Here is a 26,052-nt window from a genome sequence, read left to right on the forward strand (position 1 = left end):
CTTGAGCTCTTTTAACATATTTTCTTCCCTTCTCTCGTTTATTTCTGAAGACTTAATTTTCATTAAAAATCGACTGTTTTAATTATATTTTCTCAAGTTTGTTAAGTTAGCAAAGTAAAGAAGTGCTTGGTGGCTCAGTTGTTAAAGCATCTGCCTTCGACTCAGGTTTTGATCCCAGGGTCCTGGATCGAGCCCTGCATCAGGCTCCCTGCTTCACGGGGAGCCTGCTTCTCCCTCTCCACCTGCTTTGCTGCTCCCTCTGCTGGGTACGCTTGCTTACTTTCTCTCTCTCTGTCAAATAAATTAAAAAATCTATGAAGCAAATCCTAGCATCTTCTGCATAATTTTAGTTGTATTTTAAATTTACAATTATATTAACATCTTTACTAAAATGGTTTTTTCCCCTCCTCATTATTGTGATTATCACATAATCTGCCCTTCTTTTCAGTCAAGTCCGTTCATGACTGTAATGTTGACATCACAAAAGTTCTGAAAGTTATTGGTGAGACCAAGAAGTACCTGCTCCAGATGCTTGTTATGTAAATTTGTCCTTCAGAATTTTCATTTAACGCTAATGTATGTGTGTTTTCTTTTTTTGCTCAAGGTATTGCACATCTATTACAAATTTCCTGGTTATGGGAGGATTCCAGCTTCTTGCTAAGCCTGCCATGTAAGCAAATACATTACCTTCCAATTACCATTCTAACAAACAAAGATCATATTTTATAGTGTTCTGTGTTTTTGAGTGCCCAGGAAAAGTTTTGGCATAATCATTTTATCAAATGAATCGAAGTGTAGACTTTCACTAACTCTTACAAAAGACAGGTATTATTAGCCCCTGATTATCACTGGAAGTCGTATGGTATTGACAAAACAGAATCTGGGGCCTTCTTTATTATCCCTGAGATGGTGGACAACTCTCTTAACCAAATTGAGCCTAATTTTTTTCATCTGAAAAATGGAAATGTTTTTTCCCCTGCTTGTGAGTAACAAATAATGTATGTGATGGTATAGAGAAAAACACAAAGTGTTACACAAATATAAAGATTTTGCATTTAGCTTCTGGGTAATAAATCTAAAAGGCCCCTTACATGAGGCTAATCATTCTGAACAATGTAGATTCTTAACGAGTGTTGACCTAGAGACAAAAGCAAGTTTAAAAAATTCAGTTATATTTTAGAAGTCAGTATATCAAATATGTACTCACAACCCAGATTTAATAGATGTTAATATCTTGCCATGTTTGCCTTTAATCTTATATCCTAACATAGTAATAACACCCTTGTCTTACTTCTGAGCTTCAAGGGAAATAGTTTTAGTATTTCCTCATTAAAGATGATTGCCTTAGGTTTTTGGTAAATATCATTTCTAGTGTTACAGGTCTCCTTTCTTAAAGGAAGGGGGGAGCATTCCTTTCCATTCCTTTAAGTTGAAGAGCAATAGATTTTTTTTTAATGTAAACATCCTTGAGTTCCCAAGATAAATTCAGTGATCTGCCTGTATTAGTTTTTCAGTACATTGCTGGATTCAATTTGCTGATACTTAAGATTTTGCATCTATATGAATGTGAGGTTTTCCTTTTCTGAACTTGAAGTTTTGGTAAGAAGATTGCACTAGCCGTTATAAAGTGGGTGTGGGAACTTTGTTTTTCTGGAATAGTTTGTATGAGATAGAGAATATCTGTACTTTGAGATTTTGTAGAATTCATCTGTAAAAACATATGGCTTCTTGGGGGCATTTCTAAAGGGAGTTTTTAAACTACTGACTTAATTTCTTGGATGAATAGATCTGTTCAGGACTTTATTTTTTCTTATGGCTTTAATTATTTATACTTTTCTGGAAAATTATTGCATCCAAGCTTTCAAATTTATTGGTATAATATTGCTACCATTTTCTTAAGATGTTTTTACCTCCATAATAACTGCAATTTTATCCCCTATTTTTCATTTTTCTTATTTGAGTCTTTTTTCTTTTTATCTTAGTTTTGTCCGCAGTTTACCCTCTTTAATTTTCTTTTCAAAGATTAAGCTTTACTTACTTCTTTCTTTGTTTTCTATTCCATTAATTTCTCCCTTTTTAAAAAATTGTATTTATCTGAGAGAGAGAGAGCTAGCCCAAGTGGGTGGAGGGCAGAGGGATAAGCAGACTCCCTGCTGAGTGCGGAGCCTGACCCGGCTCCATCCCAGGGCCCTGAGATCGTGACCTGAGCTGGAGGCAGACACTTAACGAACTGAGCCACCCAGGCGCCCCTAATGTGTTAATTTTTGAGTAACACATACAAACCCAGCCATGTAAGGGGAAAGCAATATTGCCACTATTGGATTAAAACTCCCAAGAGAAAATAAGCTGAACAGTCCCTGGTTCAGGTTTCTTGAGAACACACAAGGCCCTTTTGGGGAAAGTCCATAGGCCAAGGGCCTGAGTGAATCCTGAAAAGTAATAGGACTTAAAAGAGTGGGAACATTTCTGGTGTCATACTGGGCATCCAGAAGAAACGTGGTCATAGTAGGTATGTGTTCAACATGGGCTATTTCAGGCTCTCGGGAGCAGTTTAAAGCAGAGCAGTTCTGTGGGTTTAAGTGAGTGTCCTTAGCTGATCTCAGCAACAGAATATGTAGGAGGAAGAACATGTAGGAGGAAGGAACATCCACACAAGCCAAATACAAATAATAATCTGGGTCATGTTCCCCAAGGCACCCTCAGATCTCTTACTTGCGTTATAAGACAGTCCACTTTGCGCTATTGAACTTCTGGGCTCCTGGAAATTATTACGTGTTTTCCATTCCAAGATAATACTTCATAATTTCAGAGCTAAACATTTATTTTTTAGTTCTCTAAGAGATTGTAAAATGATTCATTCTTGCTTATAGCCTTGTGTGACATTGTCTAATATGAAGCCTTGTGGGTAAGAATTGTAATAAATGCTTATAAAGCACTCGGGGTAGTACCTGCCACATAATTATTGCTTTTTAAGGGGCAGATAATAACTACTATTCTGTCCCACTAACTCTTACTTCTTTCACTAACACTTTCTTCTTTCACATCTTTTATGTATTTTGGTCTGATCATTGTCTCAGTGGGTTATTGATCAATATTAAAATTTGCAAAAAATTTTAATAATGAACTTAAATGAAACTAAATATAAAAACTAAATGTTGACTTCAGTTTAAAAGGATTTTGAATATTTCATCATTGCAGTCTTCACATAGAAGTAGCTCTCCTGTTTCCTGTTAATTGTAGTACTGGTACCTACAGCTTTTCATTACTCTCTTGTAATAAATTTGTATTAGGTGTAGGAAAAAAAAAAGAAATTTGAAGTATTTTAGTATATGTGCTGCCAAAGCAAGCACTAAATAGAAGTATTTTAATATTACATGTCAGTTGGGGCGCCTGGGTGGCTCAGTGGGTTAAGCCGCTGCCTTCAGCTCAGGTCATGATCTCGGGGTCCTGGGATCGAGTCCCGCATCGGGCTCTCTGCTCAGCAGGGAGCCTGCTTCCCTCTCTCTCTCTCTCTGCCTGCCTCTCCATCTACTTGTGATTTCTCTCTGTCAAATAAATAAAATCTTAAAAAAAAAAAAATATTACATGTCAGTTGTGTTGGAGCAAAGAGCTTTGTTTTTCTCCATTATTTCTGTTTAGAACCACTGATTAGAGCAATTAGTCTTGCCATTTATTGCTGTGACTTTTGGCTTGGAAATTAACAGGTAATGGTGTCAGCTGGCCTGCAATTATTCCCTGAAACTGCGGGATGCATGATTCATTTCCTAGAACTCAAGGCGTAGTTTATGATTAACCATCTCTATTATAGAGTTACTATTGCTACCATATGCTGCTTTTCATATGCAAAAATCTATTTTATAGGCAGGCGAAATTCTGTTAATTTTACCTACTTATTTCATTGTATTTATAGTCTACTGTCATAGCACCTAAAAATGTGCATTCTGAAAAAAGTTGTGAAATATATCTATTCAATATCATGCATATTTCAATACCAAAAAGATTAACTAAATTTCCTTTTTTCCTCTATCTCCAGTGATTTCCTAAATAAAAACCAAGAGCTGTTACAAGATTTATCAGAAGTAAATGATGAGAACACCCAATTGATGGAAATACTGAATACTCTGTTTTTCTTGCCAATCAGACGACTTCATAATTATGCAAAAGTTTTGCTAAAGCTTGCTACTTGTTTTGAAGTGGTAAGCTCCCGTAAATATCTCATTTGAACTCTCGGGAAAGCCGAGGATCATGGTGGTTTGTTTGGATTGTGCTACCCCAAGACCTCAGACTCCACTGATTTACTATTTGTATGTGTCTAATTAAATTTATTTGTCTTTAAGAACATGAAAGAAGAAAGTTTGTAGGTAAATCAAGTTCTCTTTGCTGTTGATTGGGTTTCTTTTCAGAATCTTCCCAAGATTAATTTTATATTCATTTTTTGAAACTGTGTCCGAAGTCGAGACCCAGTTATGCTACTTGCTCAATAGTTGTCGAAGTGTATTGAGTGCATACTAATCCAGGTTGCACAGAGCTCTTTAAAACCCTGGCCTTCTATGTAATGAGATCCCTGTAAGGCAATGGAGTTATCCTGGCCAGGACTCAGGATAGACTCACGCCAGGGATTTTGGTCACCTTAGCATACGCTCTGAGAAATCACAGTGTTACAGGACTTTCTCAGAGGTTAAGTGATCCACTTTCTGTATGAAATGAGTTGAGTAGAGTCCTAGAAAATTAGTACCATTGTAGGATATGGTGTATGTTAAAGCTGGTCCTGAGACATTGACCTTTGAAACTGTACTAAAATGTGTAGTTTCCTTTTATTCCCACTCTGAAGTGCTCCAGAGAAACCAGGATGATTCTCGGGTCTCCTGTACCTTAGAATCTTCTAAATCCCGGAAATTACCTCCTGATCTGGACAAATTGCAGTCTCTAGAGTGACCCTCAAAGTGCTGTGGGCTTTTTACATTTGATTCTATTGTGGTCTCATAGATCCTTTCTTTAGTCTGATTTCAATGTTAACTTAAACTGATGTAGTTTTAACAATGAAGGTTTGAGCTACACAGGTAACCCCCTGAGCTGCAGATGTCATCTCAGTGTATCTTCAGTTAATCGCAGATCTTCCCCCTCTAGACCAGCTAAGAACTATTCAGGGGGTCTGGTAAGACAGTTTCCAGTCTGAAGGGTCCTAAATCTGTGTGAAAAACCAGACTCTTTTAGTTTGGCATTCAAGGCTCTTGATAATCTGATACCGTCTTTTGTTTCTAGCCTTATCTGGTTTGTTTAGATCCCTGAACATCATACATGTTTTATATTTCCTTCATGAGACTGGGGATCAAAATCATCTGGGGAAATTTTTTCAAAATACGTGGCCATATCCCAACACTGCACATTATTATTTAGTAAATCTCAGGTACAGCTTAGACATGATATATACCTATAAATTTCTCTAGGTAAAAACACCTGATATTTATTAAATGCATTCCATGTGCCAGGTACTAAGCATGTTATGTGTATTCATTTAATCCCCATGTCAACCCTGTGAAATAGATTTTATTATTATTAATATTATTATCCCCTTTCATCAGATGAAAGAATTGAGGCACAGCTGACAATTAGTCAAGCTAGAATTTATATCCAAAGGCTCCAGAGTCTTTTCTTTTAACCACTTTACTATATTGTCTCTTCTGATAGATAACCTGTTAACAAAACCATTGCATTATTCTGCTATGTTGTATATTTTTCTATCTTTTCTGCCTTGTTTTAAGCTCCCAGAAGACAACGATTGTACCTTATTTTTTTTTAGTCCCTGACACTGAGCAGAATATTCTGTATGTAGTACATGCCATTAAATGTCTTTTAAATGAATGGAAAATGAATATGAATCACTGTAAGAATTGTGGAATGTAAAGTAATTACTCATGGACATGAGGAGGTCATCCTTTTGTTTTACCTTCTGCTGGCTTTCTACCTAGCATAGCAATTATACCCTGCCCTGTATTTGGTTCCCCAAGCTTGGCCCACAAACCCCTGGGGGTTCCAAAGACCCTTTCAGAGGGGTCACAAGATCAGACTGTTTTCAGGACAGTAGTAAGACATTTGCTTTTCCATGGTGTGTCATTTGCACCAATGGTGCAGAAGTAAGGATGGACAAAACTGCTGGCTCCTTAGCATGAATCAGGGCAGTGGCACCAGACTCATCATTGTGTTCTTATGCTGCCGTGTGCTTGCAGTTAAAAAAACAAAAGCAGTAAAAATAAAAATATGCCAGTTTCACTTAAAAATACTCTTGGTGACACAGCAAAAATTATTAATTTTATTTAACCTCAACCAGTGACTTTTTTCTTTCTTGTTTTTCTAGATATAATTGACTTGTTACATTCTGTTTTCAGGTATCCCATGTAATAGTTCGCTAGAGAGATGTATTGTGAAATGATCATCCACAATAAATCTCATTAACATCCATCACCACACACAGAAGTACTTATCTTTTAAGATTCTGTGTGATGGGCTGGGAGTACCAGAGCAGCTCTGCTGCATATCGGAGTAGAGAGGTTTTTCAAGAAAAAAGCTCAAGATCTCTATTGTTTGAGTTGAGAGCTGGTTTTTGTTTTTGTCTTTGTTTTCTCACTTGAAAGAACAGTTGACAGATAACTGTGTTTATTCAGATTTGGGTATTAGGCAGATATTTTCTCAAAAATGAGTAAACGAACCTGTTACTTCAAGGAGAACAACTATTTGTGGCAAATGATAAAATCTGAACTCTGAAGCAAAAAGTAAAATGTGGGAAGTGTGTATGTATCACTGTTGAGATTGGCAGTTTCCCAGTACTTGACAACTTTTTCTGATGAGATTGGTGATAATATTAACATAGAATTTTTGATGTTTTATAATAAAATGTATCAGCATTTGGATACATAACTCAGTGAACCAGTATTTTTCCAGAAGTCTAATCCACATGCTATAAAATCATGTGTAAGTAAAAGATCTATCCAAAATGTAAGATTGATCAGTGGATTTAATTTAACAGTAGAAAAAGTTTGATTAATATAGTTTCACATTCCACATTTCCATTACTCTTTTTTTTTTTTTTTAAGATTTTATTTATTTATCAGAGAGAGAGGGGGAGAGAGCGAGCACAGGCAGACAGAATGGCAGCAGAGGCAGAGGGAGAAGCAGGCTCCCTGCCGAGCAAGGAGCCCGATGTGGGACTTGATCCCAGGACGCTGGGATCATGACCTGAGCCGAAGGCAGCTGCTTAACCAACTGAGCCACCCGGGCGCCCTTACATTTCCATTACTCTTTAAGAACTTACCGCTTAACAACTTTTGGTTTAGTTTCAAAGATGTCCACTGTTATTTGAAATGGCTGTAAAAATAATCCTAGCCTTCCAACTATATATCCTTATAAAGTAAGATTTTCTGCATCTGTTTCAACTAAAAGATTAAGTCAATAACAAATGGAAATCTATTATCTTGTCAGCCAGATAATAAGTAGATTTGAAAAAATGTAGAATAATGCTGCTTTTCTCACTAAGCATTTTGTTGTTGTTTTGGAAAATATATTTTTCATTTAGACTGTTACTGTATTTGAAGTGAGTTAATAAAGATTAAAGGTTATTTTTATTTTTCAACTTTATTTTCTAATATGGTTAATGTCAGTACATGTAGCCCAGATAAGCAAAATAGAGGGCCTTCCCGAGACCAAAACATTTGAGAATTCCTCCCATATTCTGAATTCTCTGCTGTTTTCCTCACTGATAACTATCTAAGGAGTTTGTTTGTTTCTCTCCCCTGGAATTATGCCTCTGTTTCATATATACATGTGTATAGTAGAATGTTCTGGAACCAATCTTCTTTCTGCTCAGCCCCCTTTAGTGCACCGCGTCTGTTCTTCATTTAAATTTCTTCCCTAAATTTAATACTGTATCAACACCACACTGAGATTCTGGACAATTGTTTTATATTATTTTTCTCCCCCTTCCCCCTTTATTGGCTTTCAGACATCTCCGGACTACCAGAAACTACAGGATTCCAGTTCTTGTTACGAGTCTCTTGCTCTCCATCTCGGCAGGAGAAGGAAGGAAGCTGAGTACACACTGGGCTTCTGGAAGACCTTTCCCGGGAAGATGACGGTAAACCATGCCAATTGTCATTACCCCAGCAAACAGCAGGCGTATCCCTAACAAATGTCAAATTTTCTCCTTTCCTCACTTGTTTATGATAATGTTTTAATGAGCCCTCTTCTAAGGGTGGTCAAAGGAGCACAGCAATAGGAGCTCTAGACCTCAGCACCTACCCTCATTTCTAGGACTCCTCTCTGAACACATAACACTTTTTGTTTGTTCCTGTGTTTTTCTTCATTTCCTTCGAGTGCCTTTATTAAATGTTCAGATCCTGTCTAACTTCAGGTTTAACACCAAACTAAGCTATGAGGCACACATTCTCCTAAATGTGATTTGTGTCTTTTTCATTTTCTCTTTGTGTGCTAACATAATTCTGATGGTTCACTTATGTGTCTGTGTTCAATTCCAGGATTCCTTGAGGAAGCCAGAGCGTCGGCTGCTCTGCGAGAGCAGTAACCGAGCCCTGTCTCTGCAGCATGCCGGGAGGTTTTCTGTGAACTGGTTCATTCTTTTTAACGATGCCTTAGTCCATGCCCAGGTATGCCAGATTTGTAACTTTTACTTAATTAAGCCATCAGTCTGTAATAAAAATATTGTGATTTCGCTGAAACTGTTGAATAAAAGAGAATGTTCAGGGGCACCTGGGTGGCTCAGTGGGCTAAGCTTCTACCTTCAGCTCAGGTCATGATCTCAGGGTCCTGGGATTGAGCCCCGCATCGTGCTCTCTGCTCAGCAGGGAGCCTGCTTCCCTCTCTGCCTGTTGCTCTGCCAACTTGTGATCTCTCTCTGTCAAATAAATAAATACAATTAAAAAAAAAAAAAAAAAGAATGTTCAGCTTGCATTTGTGGTATGAGCCACATTTCAGGGAGCTCTTTTAGTTTCCAGCTTGAAATGAATATCAGTTATGTGAAGGGGTCCTTGTAGCAGAGATGACAAGACCCACTGGGATTACCTATGTTATGGGGACTCTGTCCGAGATGTGGCACCGATGTGGACTCAACCATTTGAAAGGGTATGCAGAGACTCCAGGGCCCACATGAGCTTTCTCAGATATGTCTCCGTGTTCTTTCTTTCAGTTTTCCACACATCATGTTTTCCCTTTGGCTACGTTATGGGCAGAGCCACTTTCTGAAGAAGCTGGTGGTGTGTAAGTGTGTCCCCTTCCCAGGCCCTCACCTCATTCTCTCCCTCTGCTACCTAGGTGGTTTCCTTAGACAAGAAGAAAAGCTCAGGAGTCCTCCCCATTCTGCATAGTGAGGCTCATTTTCTCGGCCTATAGATAGTAAAGTGGCCTGTTGGGAAGATCGTGGCTATTATAAGTGAGGGAAGGGCTTCTCCACTGCTCACAACCCCGTTGTGCCACACAGAGCAAAGGGACTCCGTGTCCTTTCTGTCTCCTACTGTGAGAACCAAACCCAGGGCATGTCTGCATTTACATTTAATTGATTTCTGCTCCTCTTGAAACAGACAAGTTGCTTTTCATATTTGAGGAGTGATACTATGACGGGTTGTCATACCTATCTGTATTTATCCTTGTGAACATTTTAGGAACGGCTTAAAGATAACTACACCCGAGGAGCAGTTCACTCTCGTTTCATCAACACCCCAGGAAAAGGTTAGTCCATGAGGACATTTTCTTTTGATCTTTTGGCCTGGCTACTTCTGTCTCTTATGCTAGGAAAGAAAAGATAAAAATTGTTCTTCCTTGGCTAATGATCCATAATTATCTGGTAAATCTTTGTTAAACCAAGACTGTAAGTTTGTTTTCTTTGTTTTTTAATGTGACTTAATTTGGAACATCCAGCAGTGAAATCCAAGAACCAGTCAGGATTACTCAATAAGAAAAGCATTCGGAGATGGACAAATTATTCCCAGCAAGGAGAGCTATCAGGATTTAAAGCAGTGCCTGAATGAGGTATTGCCTTAGGCTTATTGACACTTACTTTTTTGTTCCTAGACTAAGTGGCTGCGGGCTATAAGCCAAGCTGTGGATCAGGCTTTGAGGGGAACATCTGATCTTCCGCCCTATGGAAGTGGCAGCGGTATTCAGAGGCAGGAGCCACCCATCTCACGCAGTGCCAAATACACTTTCTACAAGGATCCTCGCCTGAAGGATGCGACCTATGATGGACGCTGGCTTTCAGGGAAGCCTCATGGCAGGTGAAAACCTTTAAGATTTATGCATGGGGTGAAGGGATGATAGCCTGATTCGATACTGAAAAAGTATCGGTTCTCTGAAACATTCATTGATGTGTATTATTTTTTGCTTATGCTTTCCAGAGGGGTTTTGAAGTGGCCAGATGGGAAGATGTATTCTGGCATGTTCAGGAATGGCTTGGAAGATGGGTAAGAAGATTGTATAAAACATACGAGTGAATTCAGCTTTAGCTCACTGATGATACTGTTAATGTATTAGGAGTTATTTTCAAAACAAATAGATTTTTGTTTTCTCTTTTAGAAATGCATGCAGTGTACTAGGGCTTACAATGTGGGTGTGTGATCATAAGAGGGCTGGGAATGTAGGAAGCAGCCTTGGTTTACCTGGAGTGAATCATTTACCTTGATAGCCTTGTGACGTCAAGTGACACAGCCCTTCTGTCTGTTAAAGTGGGACTGTCATCTGTCAATTTCTCAATGGTGAAGACTGAGAACCTGGGGTAATATTGATGGGGAACTGTTGAGATAGTAGTACCCTTTACACAAAGGCATAGACAGATTTTCCTTTCAGTAGTTATACTTTTTTTTTCCTTTCAGTAATTTTAAGTCATCTTTAATTTCTGGGGTATGCTAAAGGAGAAATCTTCTACATGATATATTCTCCTAATGGTACTTAAGTGACATTATTTTTGTATAAGCTTGTCATGTTTTCTAACACAAAATATTTGCACAATAAACTTACGGCAGTGAAGTATTTTATATTATGTAAGAAAAGTAATTTACTTTACTATATGGAAAAGATTACTATACAAATTGGATAGATTTTTGTGTGTGTGATGATGTAAATTTTTATAATGTCTTTAATCTCCCTTTAATGGAATTTTACAATGAAAGGAGACTTCAGATAATCTCATTTACACCACCACCACCATCACCCCCTCCCCCTGCGCAATGCATGGGTGAGGGAGGTGGGTATCTGCGCTTATCCAAGGTGATGTGGCTCCTTAGTAGCAGAAAGGCTTAGGACATAGGTTTTCTGTTTTTCACTGGAGTTAGGCTGAAACATGTCTGTGTGTAGTGGGGTTGAGTGCTCACTCCTTTAGACTTGCTGGTAGCTTGGGATCACAATCGATACATTTTAAACCGAAACCCCCTTTACCCCTTTCCGCCATAGGTAGTTCTTTTTCCTGTTCTCCTTGTTGAAATGTTTACAAGTGCATCTGTAGAAAAGGTGGATATGTCCAAATGTATCGTTTGATCCTTTTTTTTCCCTCTGCGATAGATATGGAGAATACAGAATCCCAAACAAAGCATTGAACAAAGAAGACCATTATGTGGGCCATTGGAAAGAAGGAAAAATGTGTGGTCAAGGAGTTTATAGGTAATAACATTGGAAAGGTTGTTGGGCTGGTATTGCTTTTTCAAAGACTCATTTAGACTTAAATGTTTGTGTAGCCAGAATTTCCAAGGAGTAAGTAAATTTTATTTGTTCTTTTTATGACTGAAACTGTTTAAAAAATCTTATAAAGGTAACTTCTTATCTATCACAAGATGAAAATATTAGGTTATTTTTTAGTTTTCAACAAAACTACAAACCTTAGAAATCTTACTTTATCATAAAATCTGCTAAATGTCTTCCTTATAAATTTATCTTATATTTATTAAATAACTCTAATGTGGACAAAGCCTATCATTCTTTCAGAGATTACTCATTATTTAATTTTCCCCTCAGGGATTAATACAATTTTCTGGGTACCTCTGGCCCAGTTGGTTAAGCGACTGCGTTCGGCTCAAGTCATGATCCCAGAGTCCCTGGATCGAGTTCCGCGTTGGGCTTCCAGCTCCACAAGGACTCTGCTTCTCCCTTTGACCTTCTCCCCTCTTATGCTCTCTCTCACTCTCTCTCATAAATAAATAAAATCTTTTAAAAAAAAATACACGTTTTCCCCTGTGTTAACATGGAATACCATCCATGATGTCTAATTTCTAAGCCTCATTCATTCAAATATGAAAAATTTTGATTGGTGAAAAATAATCATATAAATAAATAATTATAGCTACCAGTGGGACATGAATATAATTTTGAATTTCCTAAACTTTGTAAAAATTAGCATCAGAATTCAGTGTTTTTGTGATCTTTATCCATTCTTTGTAACCACAGTTATGCCTCTGGTGAAGTGTTTGAAGGCTGTTTTCAAGATAACATGCGTCATGGTCATGGTCTCCTGCGAAGTGGAAAATTGACTTCCTCTTCTCCCAGCATGTTCATTGGCCAATGGGTAATGGATAAGAAAGCAGGATATGGTGTCTTTGATGATATCACTAGGTACAGTATTCTGCTTCTAATCTCAGCATTGAGTGATAGAGGATAAAATTCCTGCACTTCTCCAGTAACAGCGATGCTTTCATGAAGGCTCAGCTAAGATCTTAATTAGACAGTATTGAGACATTTTTCACTAAGACGACATAGTTGTCAGGCATCATTTTATCCATTTGCTTATAAACTAGATAATTGGTTACTTCTTTACAAGATCGAGATCTTTCAAAATTAACCTTGGAGCCATTTTCTTAAAGCTCCACATGTACAAAGCTTTTAGTGTTACGGAGGTTACCAAATCTTTAAATATTATTAAAAAACAAAACAAAACAAAAACCAACCTTTAAAACAATCTGTAGATAATAGGAGTAAAAGGTCAGTGGCAACCAATGGAAATTCCCTTTTGGGGTCATAGGATGGCATCCAAACCCCTTTCTGCTTAGGTCTTTGTTTAGGTCAGAGACTTGTCACCATGCTAGCAACCCAGCAGACAAGCTTAAATTCAATTAACTAAACCTTGGGGAGGAGTGTATTTCTTTTGCCTCCATATTTGATTTAGCCTGATTTGCTTTTGGACTTAATATATACTTTTTTCCCCTTCATGTTATTTTTATAATGTGGGGTTTTAAACTTTAGATGTTATTACTAAATTCCATGATTATTTAACAGGCACTTCATACCTACTTTGTTTTTTTAGTGGAGATTAGTAAGATTTCCCTGAGTTTGAGTTTGTGAAGAATGAGACTTCTTATATGATAAACCTCATTTATTTCTTTAAGGTTAGGAAGTTTTGGAGTTAAAAAAGTATGCAAGTATTTGAGCCTGTGTATTATTACATTTTGAATTATTTTGAGTTGAATTCTTGGCATTCCTATTTTCAATTATCAAGGACATACATGGAATATATGCAAACCTATGTCAGGTAGACTATATTAATTAAATTCCTGAGAGAACGTTACTCTGAGTAAGACATCTTTGTACTACATTGTTCCATGTTTCAGGAGACACAGAGTTAAACACTTTAATCAGAAGAATGGAACAGGGGGCGCCTGGGTGGCTCAGTGGGTTAAGCCTCTGCCTTCGGCTCAGGTCATGATCCCAGGGTCCTGGGATCGAGCCCCATGTCAGACTCTCTGCTCAGTGGGGAGCCTGCTTCCTCCTCTCTCTCTGCCTGCCTCTCTGCCTTCTTGCTCTCTGTCAAATAAATAAAATCTTTAAAAAAAAAAAAAAAAAAAAAAAAGAATGGAACAGATACTAACGAAGGGGTGATGCTTGGAATCTTCCATGTTATAATTGTTGTTGTTGTTTTTTTAATCTCATCCTTATCATCAGTTTTTCATTTCATTTCTTTTCTATTTCTATATAGGGGGGAAAAGTATATGGGAATGTGGCAAGATGACGTATGTCAAGGGAATGGTGTGGTAGTTACCCAGTTTGGATTATACTATGAAGGCAACTTTCACCTTAATAAAATGATGGTAAGTAGTAGAATACTTAGCTTATAGTTATTGACTTTTTAAAACTTCCATGCCCTTAACTTTTAAATCATCATTTTATTAATGTTCTACGTTCTTGGTAGTATTTTTCTTGTCTTTTAAGCTTATTTAAGGCTTTGGGGGATATGGCTGTATGAACTCTTAAGTTCTTTGAGTTAGAACTCTAAGTTAGTTTTAGAGTTCTAAGTTTAGAGTTCTAGGTAACTTAGAACTCTAAGTTACTTTTAGAGTTCTTACTTTTAAGAACTCTAAGTTACTTTGCATTTTGTCTGTTGTGATTTTTGTTTTGTTTCTTCCCATAGGGAAATGGGGTTTTACTTTCCGAAGATGATACTATATATGAGGGAGAATTTTCAGATGACTGGACTCTTAGTGGAAAGGTTGGAAACTAACTTTCTTCTTCCTCTAATATAATCTTCTACTAATTTTTCTTTGACTTAAAAAAAAAAGTCTACCTTACCATAAAATTCACCTGTTTTAAGAGTACATTTCAGTGACTTTTAGTAAATATAGAGTTGTACAGCTATCACCACAATCCAATTTTAGATACTTTCACATTATCCAAAAAGATTTCTGTCACCATCTCCTGCTCATTCTCAGTCACTCTCTGTTTCTACCAGCAGTTCCAGACAACCTCTAGTGGACTTTGTAACTCTGTAGATTTGTCTTTTCACGTCTGTCCTTTAGTGGAATCAGGCAATATGTGGGCTCTTCTATGTGTCTTCCTACACTTGGAATAATGTTTTTGGGATTTTTCTGTATTGTAGCCTATATAGCAGTTCATTCCTTTTTATTGCTGAGTAGTATTCTAAAGTCACATTTTGTTTATCCCTTCACCAGCTGATGGGCATGGGATTATTTCTTTACTTCTCTATAGCTCTATATTTTTCTGTATTTCTTTGTATTTCTCAGACTATTAGGAATAATACTGCTATAAAGATTTGAATACAACTTCTTGTTTGAACATGTGTTTTCATTTCTCTTGGGAAAATATTTAGGAATGCAGTTGCTGGGTTGTATGGTAAATTGATATTTAACATATCAAGAAGCTGCCAACTATTTTCCAGAATGTGGCTACATCATTTTACATTCTCATCATCAATTTATGAGGAATCTAATTTCCCCACATCTTTGACAGTATTTTTTATTTTATTTTTTTTTTCCATTCTACAGTTCTAGTAGGTGTGAAATGCTATTTCATGGTTTGGATTTACATTTTCTTAATGACTAATGAGGTAGAGCATACTGTCATGTTCTTTTTTTTTTTTTAATTTATTTGATAGAGAGAGACACAGTAAGAGAGGGGAATACAAGCAGGTGTAGTGGGACAGGGAGAAGCAGGTTTCCTGCTGAGCAGGGAGCTGGATGTGGGGCTCGATCCCCAGACCCTGGGATCATGACCCGAGCCAAAGGCAGATGCTTAACGACTGAGCCAACCAGGGCCCCTTACTGTCATGTTCTTATTAGTGATTCCTGTATCATCTTTGCTGGAACACTTCTTCAAATATTTTGACATTTTAAGAATTTGCTTATATAGTCTTTTTGTAGTCTTATTGAATTATAAGGCTTTTTATATATTCTGGATATAAGTCCTATATCAGCTATAAGATTCACAAATTCTTACAGTCTATGGCTTTCCTTTTATTTTCTTATTAGTGCCTTTTGAAGCACAAAACTTTTTAATGAAGGCCAGTATATCAGGAAATTTTTACAAATCAGGCTTTGGATGTCATATCTAAAAAATCTTTGCCTAACTCAAGATTACTAAGATTTTCTTCTTGGGGCACCTGAGTGTCTCAACTGGGTAAGTGTCCAACTCTTGGTTTTGGCTCAGGTCATGATACCAGGGTCATGGGATCGAGCCCTGTGTTGGGCTCCGCATGCTCAGTGCGAAGTCTGCTCGAGATTCTCTCTCCCTCTCTGTCTCCTTCTATCCCTCCACTGCTTGCATGCAGAAAAAAAAAAAAAAATTTTCTTCTAAACGTTCTATATTTAGGTCTATAATTCATCTTTTTTTTTTTATAATTTTTTATTTTTTATAAACATATATTTTTATCTCCAGGGGTACAGGTCTGTGAATCACCAGGTTTACACACTTCACAGCACTCACCAAAGCACATACCCTCCCCAATGTCCATAATCCCACCCCCTTCTCCCAAACCCCCTCCCCCCAGCAACCCTCAGTTTGTTTTGTGAGATTAAGAGTCACTTATGGTTTGTCTCCCTCCCAATCCCATCTTGTTTCATTTATTCTTCTCCTACCCACTTAAGCCCCCATGTTGCATCACCACTTCCTCATATCAGGGAGATCATATGATAGTTGTCTTTCTCTGCTTGACTTATTTCGCTAAGCATGATACGCTCTAGTTCCATCCATGTTGTCGCAAATGGCAAGATTTCATTTCTTTTGATGGCTGCATAGTATTCCATTGTGTATATATACCACTTCTTCTTGATCCATTCATCTGTTGATGGACATCTAGGTTCTTTCCACAGTTTGGCTATTGTGGACATTGCTGCTATAAACATTCGGGTGCATGTGCCCCTTTGGATCACTACGTTTGTATCTTTAGGGTAAATACCCAGTAGTACGATTGCTGGGTCATAGGGCAGTTCTATTTTCAACATTTTGAGGAACCTCCATGCTGTTTTCCAGAGTGGCTGCACCAGCTTGCATTCCCACCAACAGTGTAGGAGGGTTCCCCTTTCTCCGCATCCTCGCCAGCATCTGTCATTTCCTGACTTGTTTATTTTAGCCATTCTGACTGGTGTGAGGTGATATCTCATTGTGGTTTTGATTTGTATTTCCCTGATGCCGAGTGATATGGAGCACTTTTTCATGTGTCTGTTGGCCATCTGGATGTCTTCTTTGCAGAAATGTCTGTTCATGTCCTCTGCCCATTTCTTGATTGGATTATTTGTTTTTTGGGTGTTGAGTTTGCTAAGTTCTTTATAGATTCTGGACACTAGTCCTTTATCTGATATGTCGTTTGCAAATATCTTCTCCCATTCCGTCAGTTGTCTTTTGATTTTGTTAACTGTTTCCTTTGCTGTGCAAAAGCTTCTGATCTTGATGAAATCCCAATAGTTCATTTTTGCCCTTGTTTCCCTTGCCTTTGGCGTTGTTCCTAGGAAGATGTTGCTGCGGCTGAGGTCGAAGAGGTTGCTGCCTGTGTTCTCCGGGTCTATAATTCATCTTGAATTACTTTTGTGTATGGTGTGGGTTAAATACCAAAATTTTTCTTTTTGCATGTGGGTATCCAGTTGCCTCAGCAACTTTTCCCATTGAATTTTCTTGACGCCTTTTCTGAAATTAAGCACCATAAAATGTGTGGGGTGTTTTTTGTTTTTTGTTTTTTGTTTTTTTTTGGACTCTTGAATTATATTCCAGTGATCTACTTATCTCTTATTGTGCCAGTACAATACAGTACCTTGATTACTATAGTTTTCTTGTAAGTTATGATATCAGGAAATGTAAGTCTTCCAACTTTGTTATTTTTAAAAATGTTTTGGCTATTCTGGATCTTTTAGCCTTTCCATATTAATTTTAGGACTGGTTTCTTAATATTTGCAATAAAGCCTACTGAGAGTTTGAGAGGGATTGTGTTGAATCTGTGGATCAATTTCAGGAGAATTGCTGTTTTTAATAATATGGAATCTTCCAATCCATGAACATGGGATATCTTTTATTTAGATCTTTAATTTTTTGTCAGCAATATTTTGTAGTTTTCAGTGTGTATCTCTTGCATGTGTATCTTTTTTTTTTTTTTTTTTTTTTAAAGATTTTATTTATTTATTTGACAGAGAGAGATCACAAGTAGACAGAGAGGCAGGCAGAGAGAGAGAGGGAAGCAGGCTCCCTGCTGAGCAGAGAGCCCGATGCGGGACTCGATCCCAGGACCCTGAGATCATGACCTGAGCTGAAGGCAGCGGCTTAACCCACTGAGCCACCCAGGCGCCCATTGCATGTGTATCTTATTTTTTTTTCCCTAAGTGTTCTATTTTTTTTAAAAGATTTTATTTGTTTATTTGACAGACAGAGATCACAAGTAGGCAGAGAGCCAGGCAGAGAGAGAGAGGAAGGGAAGCAGGCTCTCCGCCAAGCAGAGAGCCCAATGTGGGACTCAATCCCAGGACTCTAGGAACATGACTTGAGCCGAAGGCAGAGGCTTTAACCCACTGAGTCACGTAGGCACCCTGCTAAGTATTCTTTTTAATGCTATTGTAAAGAGAGTTGGTTTTTAATTTTATTTTTGGATTATTCATTGCTATTATATAAAAATAAAATTGATTTATGTATTTTGTTCTTGTGTCCTGAAACCTTGCTGAACTCATTTATTCTACTAGGAGTTTGGTGTGAAGTGTGTGTGTGTATTTCTTAGGAATTCTTTTATACAGGATCATGTCAACTTAAAGACTGTTTTACTTTTTCCTTTGCAGTATGGAGGATTTGTTTTGTTTTGTCTGATTACACTGGCTAGGTTTTTCAGTAAAATGTTGAAGAGAAGGGGTAAAAGTGGATGTCCTTGCCTTGTTTCCTGTTTTAGAAGAAAAGCATTAAATCTTTCACCATTAAGATGTTAGCTAAAGATTTTTCATAGATTAATCAGACTGAGATAGTTCTGTTCCTAGTTTGTTGAGAGTTTTTGTCCTGAATACATCTCGGATTTTCTCAGAAAGCTTTTTCTGTGTCTGTTGAGATCGATCATGTGATGTTTGTCCTTTATTAATATGGTGTATTATATTTATTGCTTTTCTGGGATAAATCATAATTGGTCATGATGTATAATTGTATATTTTGCTGGGTTTAATGCTAATATTTTGTTGAAGATTTTTATATCTATATTTATGAGAGATAATGGTCTATAGTTTTCTTTTCTCATGATGTCTTTGTCTTTGGCAAAACTGGCACCATAGAATGCATCGGGAAAGGTTCCTTCCTACTTTGTTTTCTAAAAGAGCTCGTGAAGTCTTGGTATTATTTCTTCTTTGAATGTTTTTGAGACCAAATGAAATCATCTGGTCTTGAGCATTATTTTGTGAGACTATTTTTAGTTTTTAATTCAGTTTCCTCCTATTCATATTTTCCACATCTTCTCAAGTCAGTTCGGTAATTTGGTTCTTTCTAGAAATTTTTCTGTTGTATCAAAGTTATCAGATTTGTTGGCATAAAGTTGTTCTCTTAGTATTCCCTTGACCTTTTTAATTTCTGTAAGACTACTGTAGTACCCCCTGTTTCATTCTTGATTTTGGAATTTCATGTCTTTTTTTTTTTAATTAATCTAGTTAATGGCAATTTTGTGTATCTTTTCAAAGAAGCAAATTTCAGTTTCATTGATTTTTCTTTTTAAAAATCTCATTGATTTCTCCTCTGTTGTTTATTATCTTCTTCCTTCTTGTTTTGGATTTCTTTGCTCCTCTTTTTCTAATTCTGTAAGGTGGAATTTTTTTTTTTTTTTTTTTATTTTTTATTTTTATTTTTTATTTTTTATAAACATATATTTTTTATATACATATATTTTGGGCAGAAGGTGGAATTTTTTTTAAGAGGTTTTATTTATTTATTAAAAAGTGAGTGAGAGGAGGAGAGAGCACAGGCTGGGGTTGTGGAGAGAGAGAGGTAGAGGCAGAGGGAGAAAGAGAAGCAGACTTCCTGCTGAGCAAGGAGCCCAATGGAGGGCTCGATCCCAAGATCCTGGGATCATGACCTGAGCTGAAGGCAGATTCTTAACCAACTGAGCCACCCAGGAACCCAAGGTGGAATTTTAGATTACTGATTTGAAGGCTTTCTTATTTTCTAAATAGACATTTATAGTTTTAAATTTGTCTTTGGGCACCAGATTGGATAAATTTGGGAAGTTTTGTGTTCATTTCATTCAGCTCAAAATATTTTATCTGTTTTTTCAGTGATTTTTTTTTTTTTCTTTTACCCATGGATTATTTTCATACAGTCTTTACACATGTATATACACATACTCTTTTTTTTTTTTTTTTTTAAGAATACTGGGGACTGTAGAATTAAGGGAAAACGTTAACTAATTGGTGTTTTTTTTTTCTTTTGATTTTTAAATTGGAAATTCTTCTAAATTTCACATTTTCTTTAACTTTACCTAGGGAACACTGACTATGCCAAATGGAGATTATATTGAAGGTTATTTTAGTGGAGAATGGGGATCTGGGATAAAAATCACTGGAACCTACTTCAAGCCTAGTCTGTATGAGAGTGATAAAGACAGACCCAAAGTTTTGTGAGTAACTGGTGTTAATTGTGGATTGATCATTAAGTGTTTTGAGTTGTCTTGCTTTTATCAAAGCTGGTTAATATTTTAATTACAGAACAACTTTTTTTTTTAAGGCAGAAGAATTTTTGAAGTCATTTTTTAACAAAGTGTAACTTCTTTGAATTGCCAACTGCTGCTATTATAACAGAATCTATAGTCTTGGTTAAGATTATAGCCTCAGAGTATAGATGTTTAAAATAAAAGTTCTGTGTGTGGGATTAATTTTACTGCTAATGGTGCAGATACCCAAACTGATTGAAAGAGAGCATTCGTAAATGGAATCCTTACACAGCTTGATTTTGAAAAGTAAAAGCCAAACCTATATATAGCCGATATATACTCTGCACATGTGGGGAAGAAAATAAGATCTATATCTCTAAGGGTTATTATGTTCTGCCTCCATGTTTTTGGCACATATCTATTCTTCTTTATTGATTCCAGCATTAGCTTTGTTTTTGTATTTTGGTAGCTTCTCCTATTCTTTGTTCTGATGGTGCTTGATATATTTTTAGAACCCAGTATTGTATAATGCATTTTACAGTTCTCATTATGAGATGGGCAAAGCATAGAAGTCCTTGTTTTAACAGAAATCAATTTTACAAAATCAGTTATGTGGAAATGTAGACAGCAAAGGAGTCCGTTCTGATGCGCTTCGTACTTAACCATTTATACACTTTAGTACCTAATAAACATTAAGTAGCTAAAAATCGTTCCTTTAAAATTTCCATTCAGTGTTTATAAAATAGAACCACTGCCAGTTTCGGCAGATTTGTTGGAGAAGCGTTCCCAGTTGTATATGAGAAAGTTTCTGTTCTTCAGAATTTTTGCACAAAAGAAGTGATTAATAAAAGCTTGATGTGACTTTATTAGCAGGAAGCTGGGAAACCTGGCAGTGTCCGCTGATGAAAAGTGGAAAGCGGTATTTGATGAATGTTGGCATCAACTGGGCTGTGAGAACCCAGGCCAAGGGGAAGTCTGGAAAGCCTGGGACAATATTGCCGTGGCCCTGACCACTAGTCGGCGCCAACACAGAGACAGGTGAGTGAAGGCCTACCCGGCAGCGTGTTAGAGGCAGTTGAAACTTAAAAAGTAGGCAAGCCTTGCCATATTTAACTTCAAAATACAATTTTAAAGTCAGTGATGTTTTTCTGTTTCTGGTAATATAGATACAATACACCTCCCTTTGTCTTCTACTGAACTGAACTATAAAGCCAGGCAGAATTACGTGGACAGCTGTTCTGCAAAGAAAATATCAGCTGGTGTATTGAGGAAAAACACCTGAATTCCAAGTACCATCGAACCAGTTACTAGTTGTTTTTGTTTTTGTTTTAGTTGTGAATTTCTTAACTTCAGTATCCCTCAGTCTGAATTCAGTGTAACCCGAAACCTTGGCGTAAGCACTGTGGTGTATACGCATAGCTCCAGAAATAACCTTCTGCTCCTGGCTCAAGATGCAAAACAGAGACTCTTAAAGCTCAGAGGAAATGGAGGAGACACACTTTGTTCTTTTTCTCTTTTTCCTTCAGTTCTCAGGCTCCCGCCTCTAGGTACTTCAGTGGCAGGGATGACAATGGCGTTTGCTAGAGCAGCCAGGAACAGGAAGAACTCTTGGGGGAGAAGAAACTTCTTCCTCTGTTAGTGGATCCTCAGGTCCAATGGTCATGGCCAAATCCCACAGTTTTTTTGGCCTTGCGCTCTGTCCTCCCACTGCTTCGCCCTCAATGTGGTACACTCACAGAAGTGGGCATTTTCCAGCCTGAGGATCTAATAGGGGCCCAGAAAATGCAGGGGAGGTAACAGAGAGCAAAGAGCTTGAGAGAGCAACTCTGTAAGGTTGTTGAACTCCTGGGCTCACCCTACACCTGCTTTGTGTGGATTTGGTCCTAATTAGCACACAAACACTTTGAGAACTGAGCTAATAGGTAGATTTCCACTCAGGCCCCACACTACTGCCCGCCGAGGGGCATGCTCACAGACAGACCTAAACAGGACTGCAGAGGCTTTGAGAAGTGAACTGACATGGAAACCACGGCCCCCAGAAGGCTGAAACAAAAATGTCAGCTGTTTCAGAGGTTTCCAAGATCAACTACATGTTCAGTGATCCACTAGAGGGACTCACAAGACTCAGTCGTCCATGTAAGAGTTCCTACAGCAACTCGGCGAGGAGCTACAGCCGGATCGTAAGAGGAGACCCAGGCAGAGTGTAGAGGAATCCATGGGCGAGCTTCCCATGCTCTCTTCCTTCTGGGGGTGAAAAAAATGCTTGAAGAAATAATGGCTGAAAACTTCTCAAATTTGATGAAAGTGCTGATTCAAGAAGCTGATTCAAGAAGCTGAGCAAACTGCATCCTAAAAAAAAGACATCCATGAACAGACACCTCATAATCAAACTGAAAGACAAAATCGGAAAAGGAGCTAGGGAAAAAAAGAGGCACTTTTCTGGAGGGGAACTGCTATCTGAAGGGTCCCACAGAGCCCACTCTCTGTCCTCAGCAGTAAAATTCAGCCACACATGTACAGTCTTTCTGCCCAAGGAAGCCCGTTAGGGACTCAGTGCCTACAGTTTTTATTGGGGGCTGGTCACATAAACTCTCTGTGCTTAGCAACTGTCAGGATTCCACAGTCCCTGAAGGAAAGCCGATATTCACCATAAATCACATTGTTAGCCGCCTTGTGTACAGCAAAATACCCTGACTAGTTAGGGAATATTGCATGTTTTTTTAGGGGACTTTCAGGAAGCAAATCCTTCTAAAGATAATAGTTTCAACTCTATTATGTTTATTATGCCTATCAACATTCTTTTTTAAAATTTTACTTAAATTTAATTAACATATAGTATATTGGTAGTTTCAGAGATAGAGTTCAGAGATTCAGCAGTTGCATGTAACACCCAGTGCTCGTTACATCACGTGCCCTCCTTATTGCTGGTCACGCAGTTATCGCATCCCCCGTGCACCTCCCCTCCAGCAACCCTGTTTGTTCCCTATAGTTAAGAGTCTTTTATGGTTTGTCCTCTCTCTGATTTCATCTTATTTTTCCCTCCCTTCCCCTAGCCTGTCAATATTCTTCATAGTTTAAAAACAAGACCTAAAGTGTTATAACATGATACTCAAAAATGTCCAGAATATAAACCAAAACTACTTGGCAATCAAAGAAGCACCACCTCATTTTGGGAAGGACAGTCAATACATACCATGACTTCCCAAAATAAATTTTGACAGAATGACAAGAACTTTTTAAAGGAGCTAATATATAAATGCCCAGATGAGCAATCACAAACACACTTGAAACAACTATTAAAATTGGAAATATCAGCAAGGAAAAAGAAGTTGTAAAGAAGAACCAAATCAAATTTTTAGAATTGAGGATTCTAATTCTAAATTTTCAGAATTTAGAATTATGAGGAAATCTCATAATCAAAATCACTGGGTGAGCTCAGTAGCAGAATAGAGATGACAGCAGAAGAGTCAGTGAACTTGAGAATAGATGAATAGAAATTAACCAAACTGAACAACAGAGAGAAAATACATGGGGCAGGGGGAGAAGGAACAGAGCTTTAAGGACCTGACAGTCTAATGTTTGTGTCCTTGGAATCCCAGAAGGAGAGGAGAAAAATTATGGGGATGAAAAAAAAATACTTGAAGAGATAATAGTAGAAAACTTCTCAAGTTTGGTGAAAGGCAAATGTGCTGATTCAAGAGGCTGAGCACACTGCATCCACAAAGGAAGATACCCGTGAACGGGCACCTCAGAATCAAATTGAAAGACAAAATCGGGAGAGCAACTAGGGAAAAAAGAGACACTACCTGGAGGGCAACTGCCATTTACGACGAGCCTGCGTGTTTGTCATCAGCATCCTCTGGAGATCCGGAGCAGGTGGCCCCGCAGTTCTGCAGCACTGAAAGCAAGATTACAGCTGCACCTCTTCCTTCCTTTCTTCTCCTTATTTTCTCCCTTGTTCTCCTTTTTTTGTTGTTTTTGTTTGTTTGTTTGTTTGTTTTGTTTTGTTTTCCCTCCGTCTGCTCTTCTGCATATTTCCTTATTCTTTAACTTGGCCGGAAACTCCCACAGCATTGCTTGGCATTTGGACCCAAAGAACTTGATGATTCCTGCTGTATAGAAAGAAGTTTGGGTTTTTTGGGGCCCTCCTATATTAGGGATAAACAGGAACGGATAATAGTGTTTCATTCATGAAGTTCATGATTTTTGCCTTATATTCTTTCTATTAGTAGAAGAAATGGAGACTCTTAGGATCATGAAAGCTGTGGACTCTGCCCTGTGTGTGATGCTGATGGTGCGCCTTCACTGTTAGAGCCTGTCTGTCTAAATGCTGAGACTCTGGTCCTCTGGTTGACCTTGGATAGCTGTTGTTGGGTGTTTCCGAAGATGAGAGTGAATGGACTGTTTTGTTACTTTTTTAAAGATTTTATTTATTTATTTGATAGAGACACAGCGAGGGAGGTAACACAAGCAGGGGTAGTGGGGGAGGGAGAAGCAGGCTTCCCTCTGAGCAGGGAGCCCATTGCGGGGCTCGGTCCCAGGACCCCGTGATCATGATCTGAGGCAAACGCAGATGCTTAATCACTGAGCCACCCAGATGCCCATGAATGAACTTTTATATAATAAAACATGTTGCAACCACAGAGGGCTTGTTTATCTAAAATAGGATAGTAATAATGATTGCATGCCATTTCCAATTGGCTGTAATCTAATAATGGGATACCATTACCAAAAATGTCTCTTGATTACTGAGTATGTGTTTTACCGTGGCCTCTTCATCCAAAGCTTCCCTTTACCCATTTTGTGCTTACCTCACCGCCCTTACACCGTCCTCATCTCCTTGTTTGAGCTCAGTTCCCTTCTTCCTCTGCCCTTTCATGTGTTTTTGGTTTTGTTTTGTTTTTTTAAGATTTTATTTATTTATTTGACAGACAGAGATCACAAGTAGGCAAACAGGCAGGCAGAGAGAAAGAGGGGGAAGCAGGCTCCCTGCTGAGCAGAGAGCCCGATGCAGGGCTCCATCCCTGGACCCTGGACCTGAGCTGAAGGCAGAGGCTTTAACCCATTGAGCCACCCAGGTGCCCCGCCTTTTCATATGTTTTTGCTTTTCCTCACTACTTTCTCTCTCTTATTACATTTTTCTCTTGTTACTAACAAGTCTATCACCAGTTTTCTGTTCAGGCTAACATTATAGTACCTCCTGACACCATCATTGATACTGAAGCAAAATCCTCATTAATTAATTGTAGTTGGTATGAAGTAACATTAAATGACACAGGAATGGCTGTTAGAAAAATCTACTAGCAGGTCACTTACCAGTCATGAGCTCATTTGGGCCAAACACTGCTGGGTAGTCCATTTCCTCCTTATTTGATGACAGTGTTTCATGTGCACATTACAGTTGCCTTGTTTTTCTGATATGAAATACATAATGGGCTTTCTTTGGCTTTTTTACAGTCCAGAGACATTAAGTCGTTCACAGACTCAGACACTGGAGAGTTTGGAATTCATTCCTCAGCATGTTGGAGCCTTCTCTGTGGAGAAATATGATGACATCAAGAAATATTTAATAAAGGTAGAGTCAAAATTACAGTGGTCTTGTGAATGAATGACGCAGCTACTACGCTGTATCATTCCATTGCGCTCAAGCTTATTGGTACTCTGTTCCTATCTTTGCTTTC

At 38.0% G+C, this 26,052-nt stretch overlaps 1 protein-coding gene across 6 annotated transcripts in view; it reads left to right on the forward strand.

The window, feature by feature from the left end:
* The window catches only part of ALS2 (alsin Rho guanine nucleotide exchange factor ALS2), a 76,087-nt gene that overhangs the window by 39,780 nt on the left and 10,255 nt on the right, over window positions 1-26,052 (forward strand). For 3 of the 6 annotated variants that reach the window (XM_059168393.1, XM_059168396.1, XM_059168394.1), the window contains 15 exons: window positions 605-670; window positions 4,034-4,196; window positions 7,997-8,128; window positions 8,529-8,657; window positions 9,197-9,267; window positions 9,669-9,735; window positions 10,078-10,280; window positions 10,401-10,466; window positions 11,560-11,658; window positions 12,439-12,603; window positions 13,961-14,072; window positions 14,393-14,470; window positions 20,205-20,338; window positions 21,242-21,409; window positions 25,829-25,946. In XM_059168393.1, coding sequence (XP_059024376.1) covers window positions 605-670; window positions 4,034-4,196; window positions 7,997-8,128; window positions 8,529-8,657; window positions 9,197-9,267; window positions 9,669-9,735; window positions 10,078-10,280; window positions 10,401-10,466; window positions 11,560-11,658; window positions 12,439-12,603; window positions 13,961-14,072; window positions 14,393-14,470; window positions 20,205-20,338; window positions 21,242-21,409; window positions 25,829-25,946 — 1,771 coding nt within the window. Of the gene's footprint in view, window positions 1-604; window positions 671-4,033; window positions 4,197-7,996; window positions 8,129-8,528; window positions 8,658-9,196; window positions 9,268-9,668; window positions 9,736-10,077; window positions 10,281-10,400; window positions 10,467-11,559; window positions 11,659-12,438; window positions 12,604-13,960; window positions 14,073-14,392; window positions 14,471-20,204; window positions 20,339-21,241; window positions 21,410-25,828; window positions 25,947-26,052 lie in introns of those variants that run through there. The other 3 variants (XM_059168395.1, XM_059168397.1, XM_059168398.1) reach the window with 3 other exon arrangements.

This window comes from Mustela lutreola, chromosome 3, assembly GCF_030435805.1.
Source record: "Mustela lutreola isolate mMusLut2 chromosome 3, mMusLut2.pri, whole genome shotgun sequence".
NCBI classification, from domain to species: domain Eukaryota; kingdom Metazoa; phylum Chordata; class Mammalia; order Carnivora; family Mustelidae; genus Mustela; species Mustela lutreola.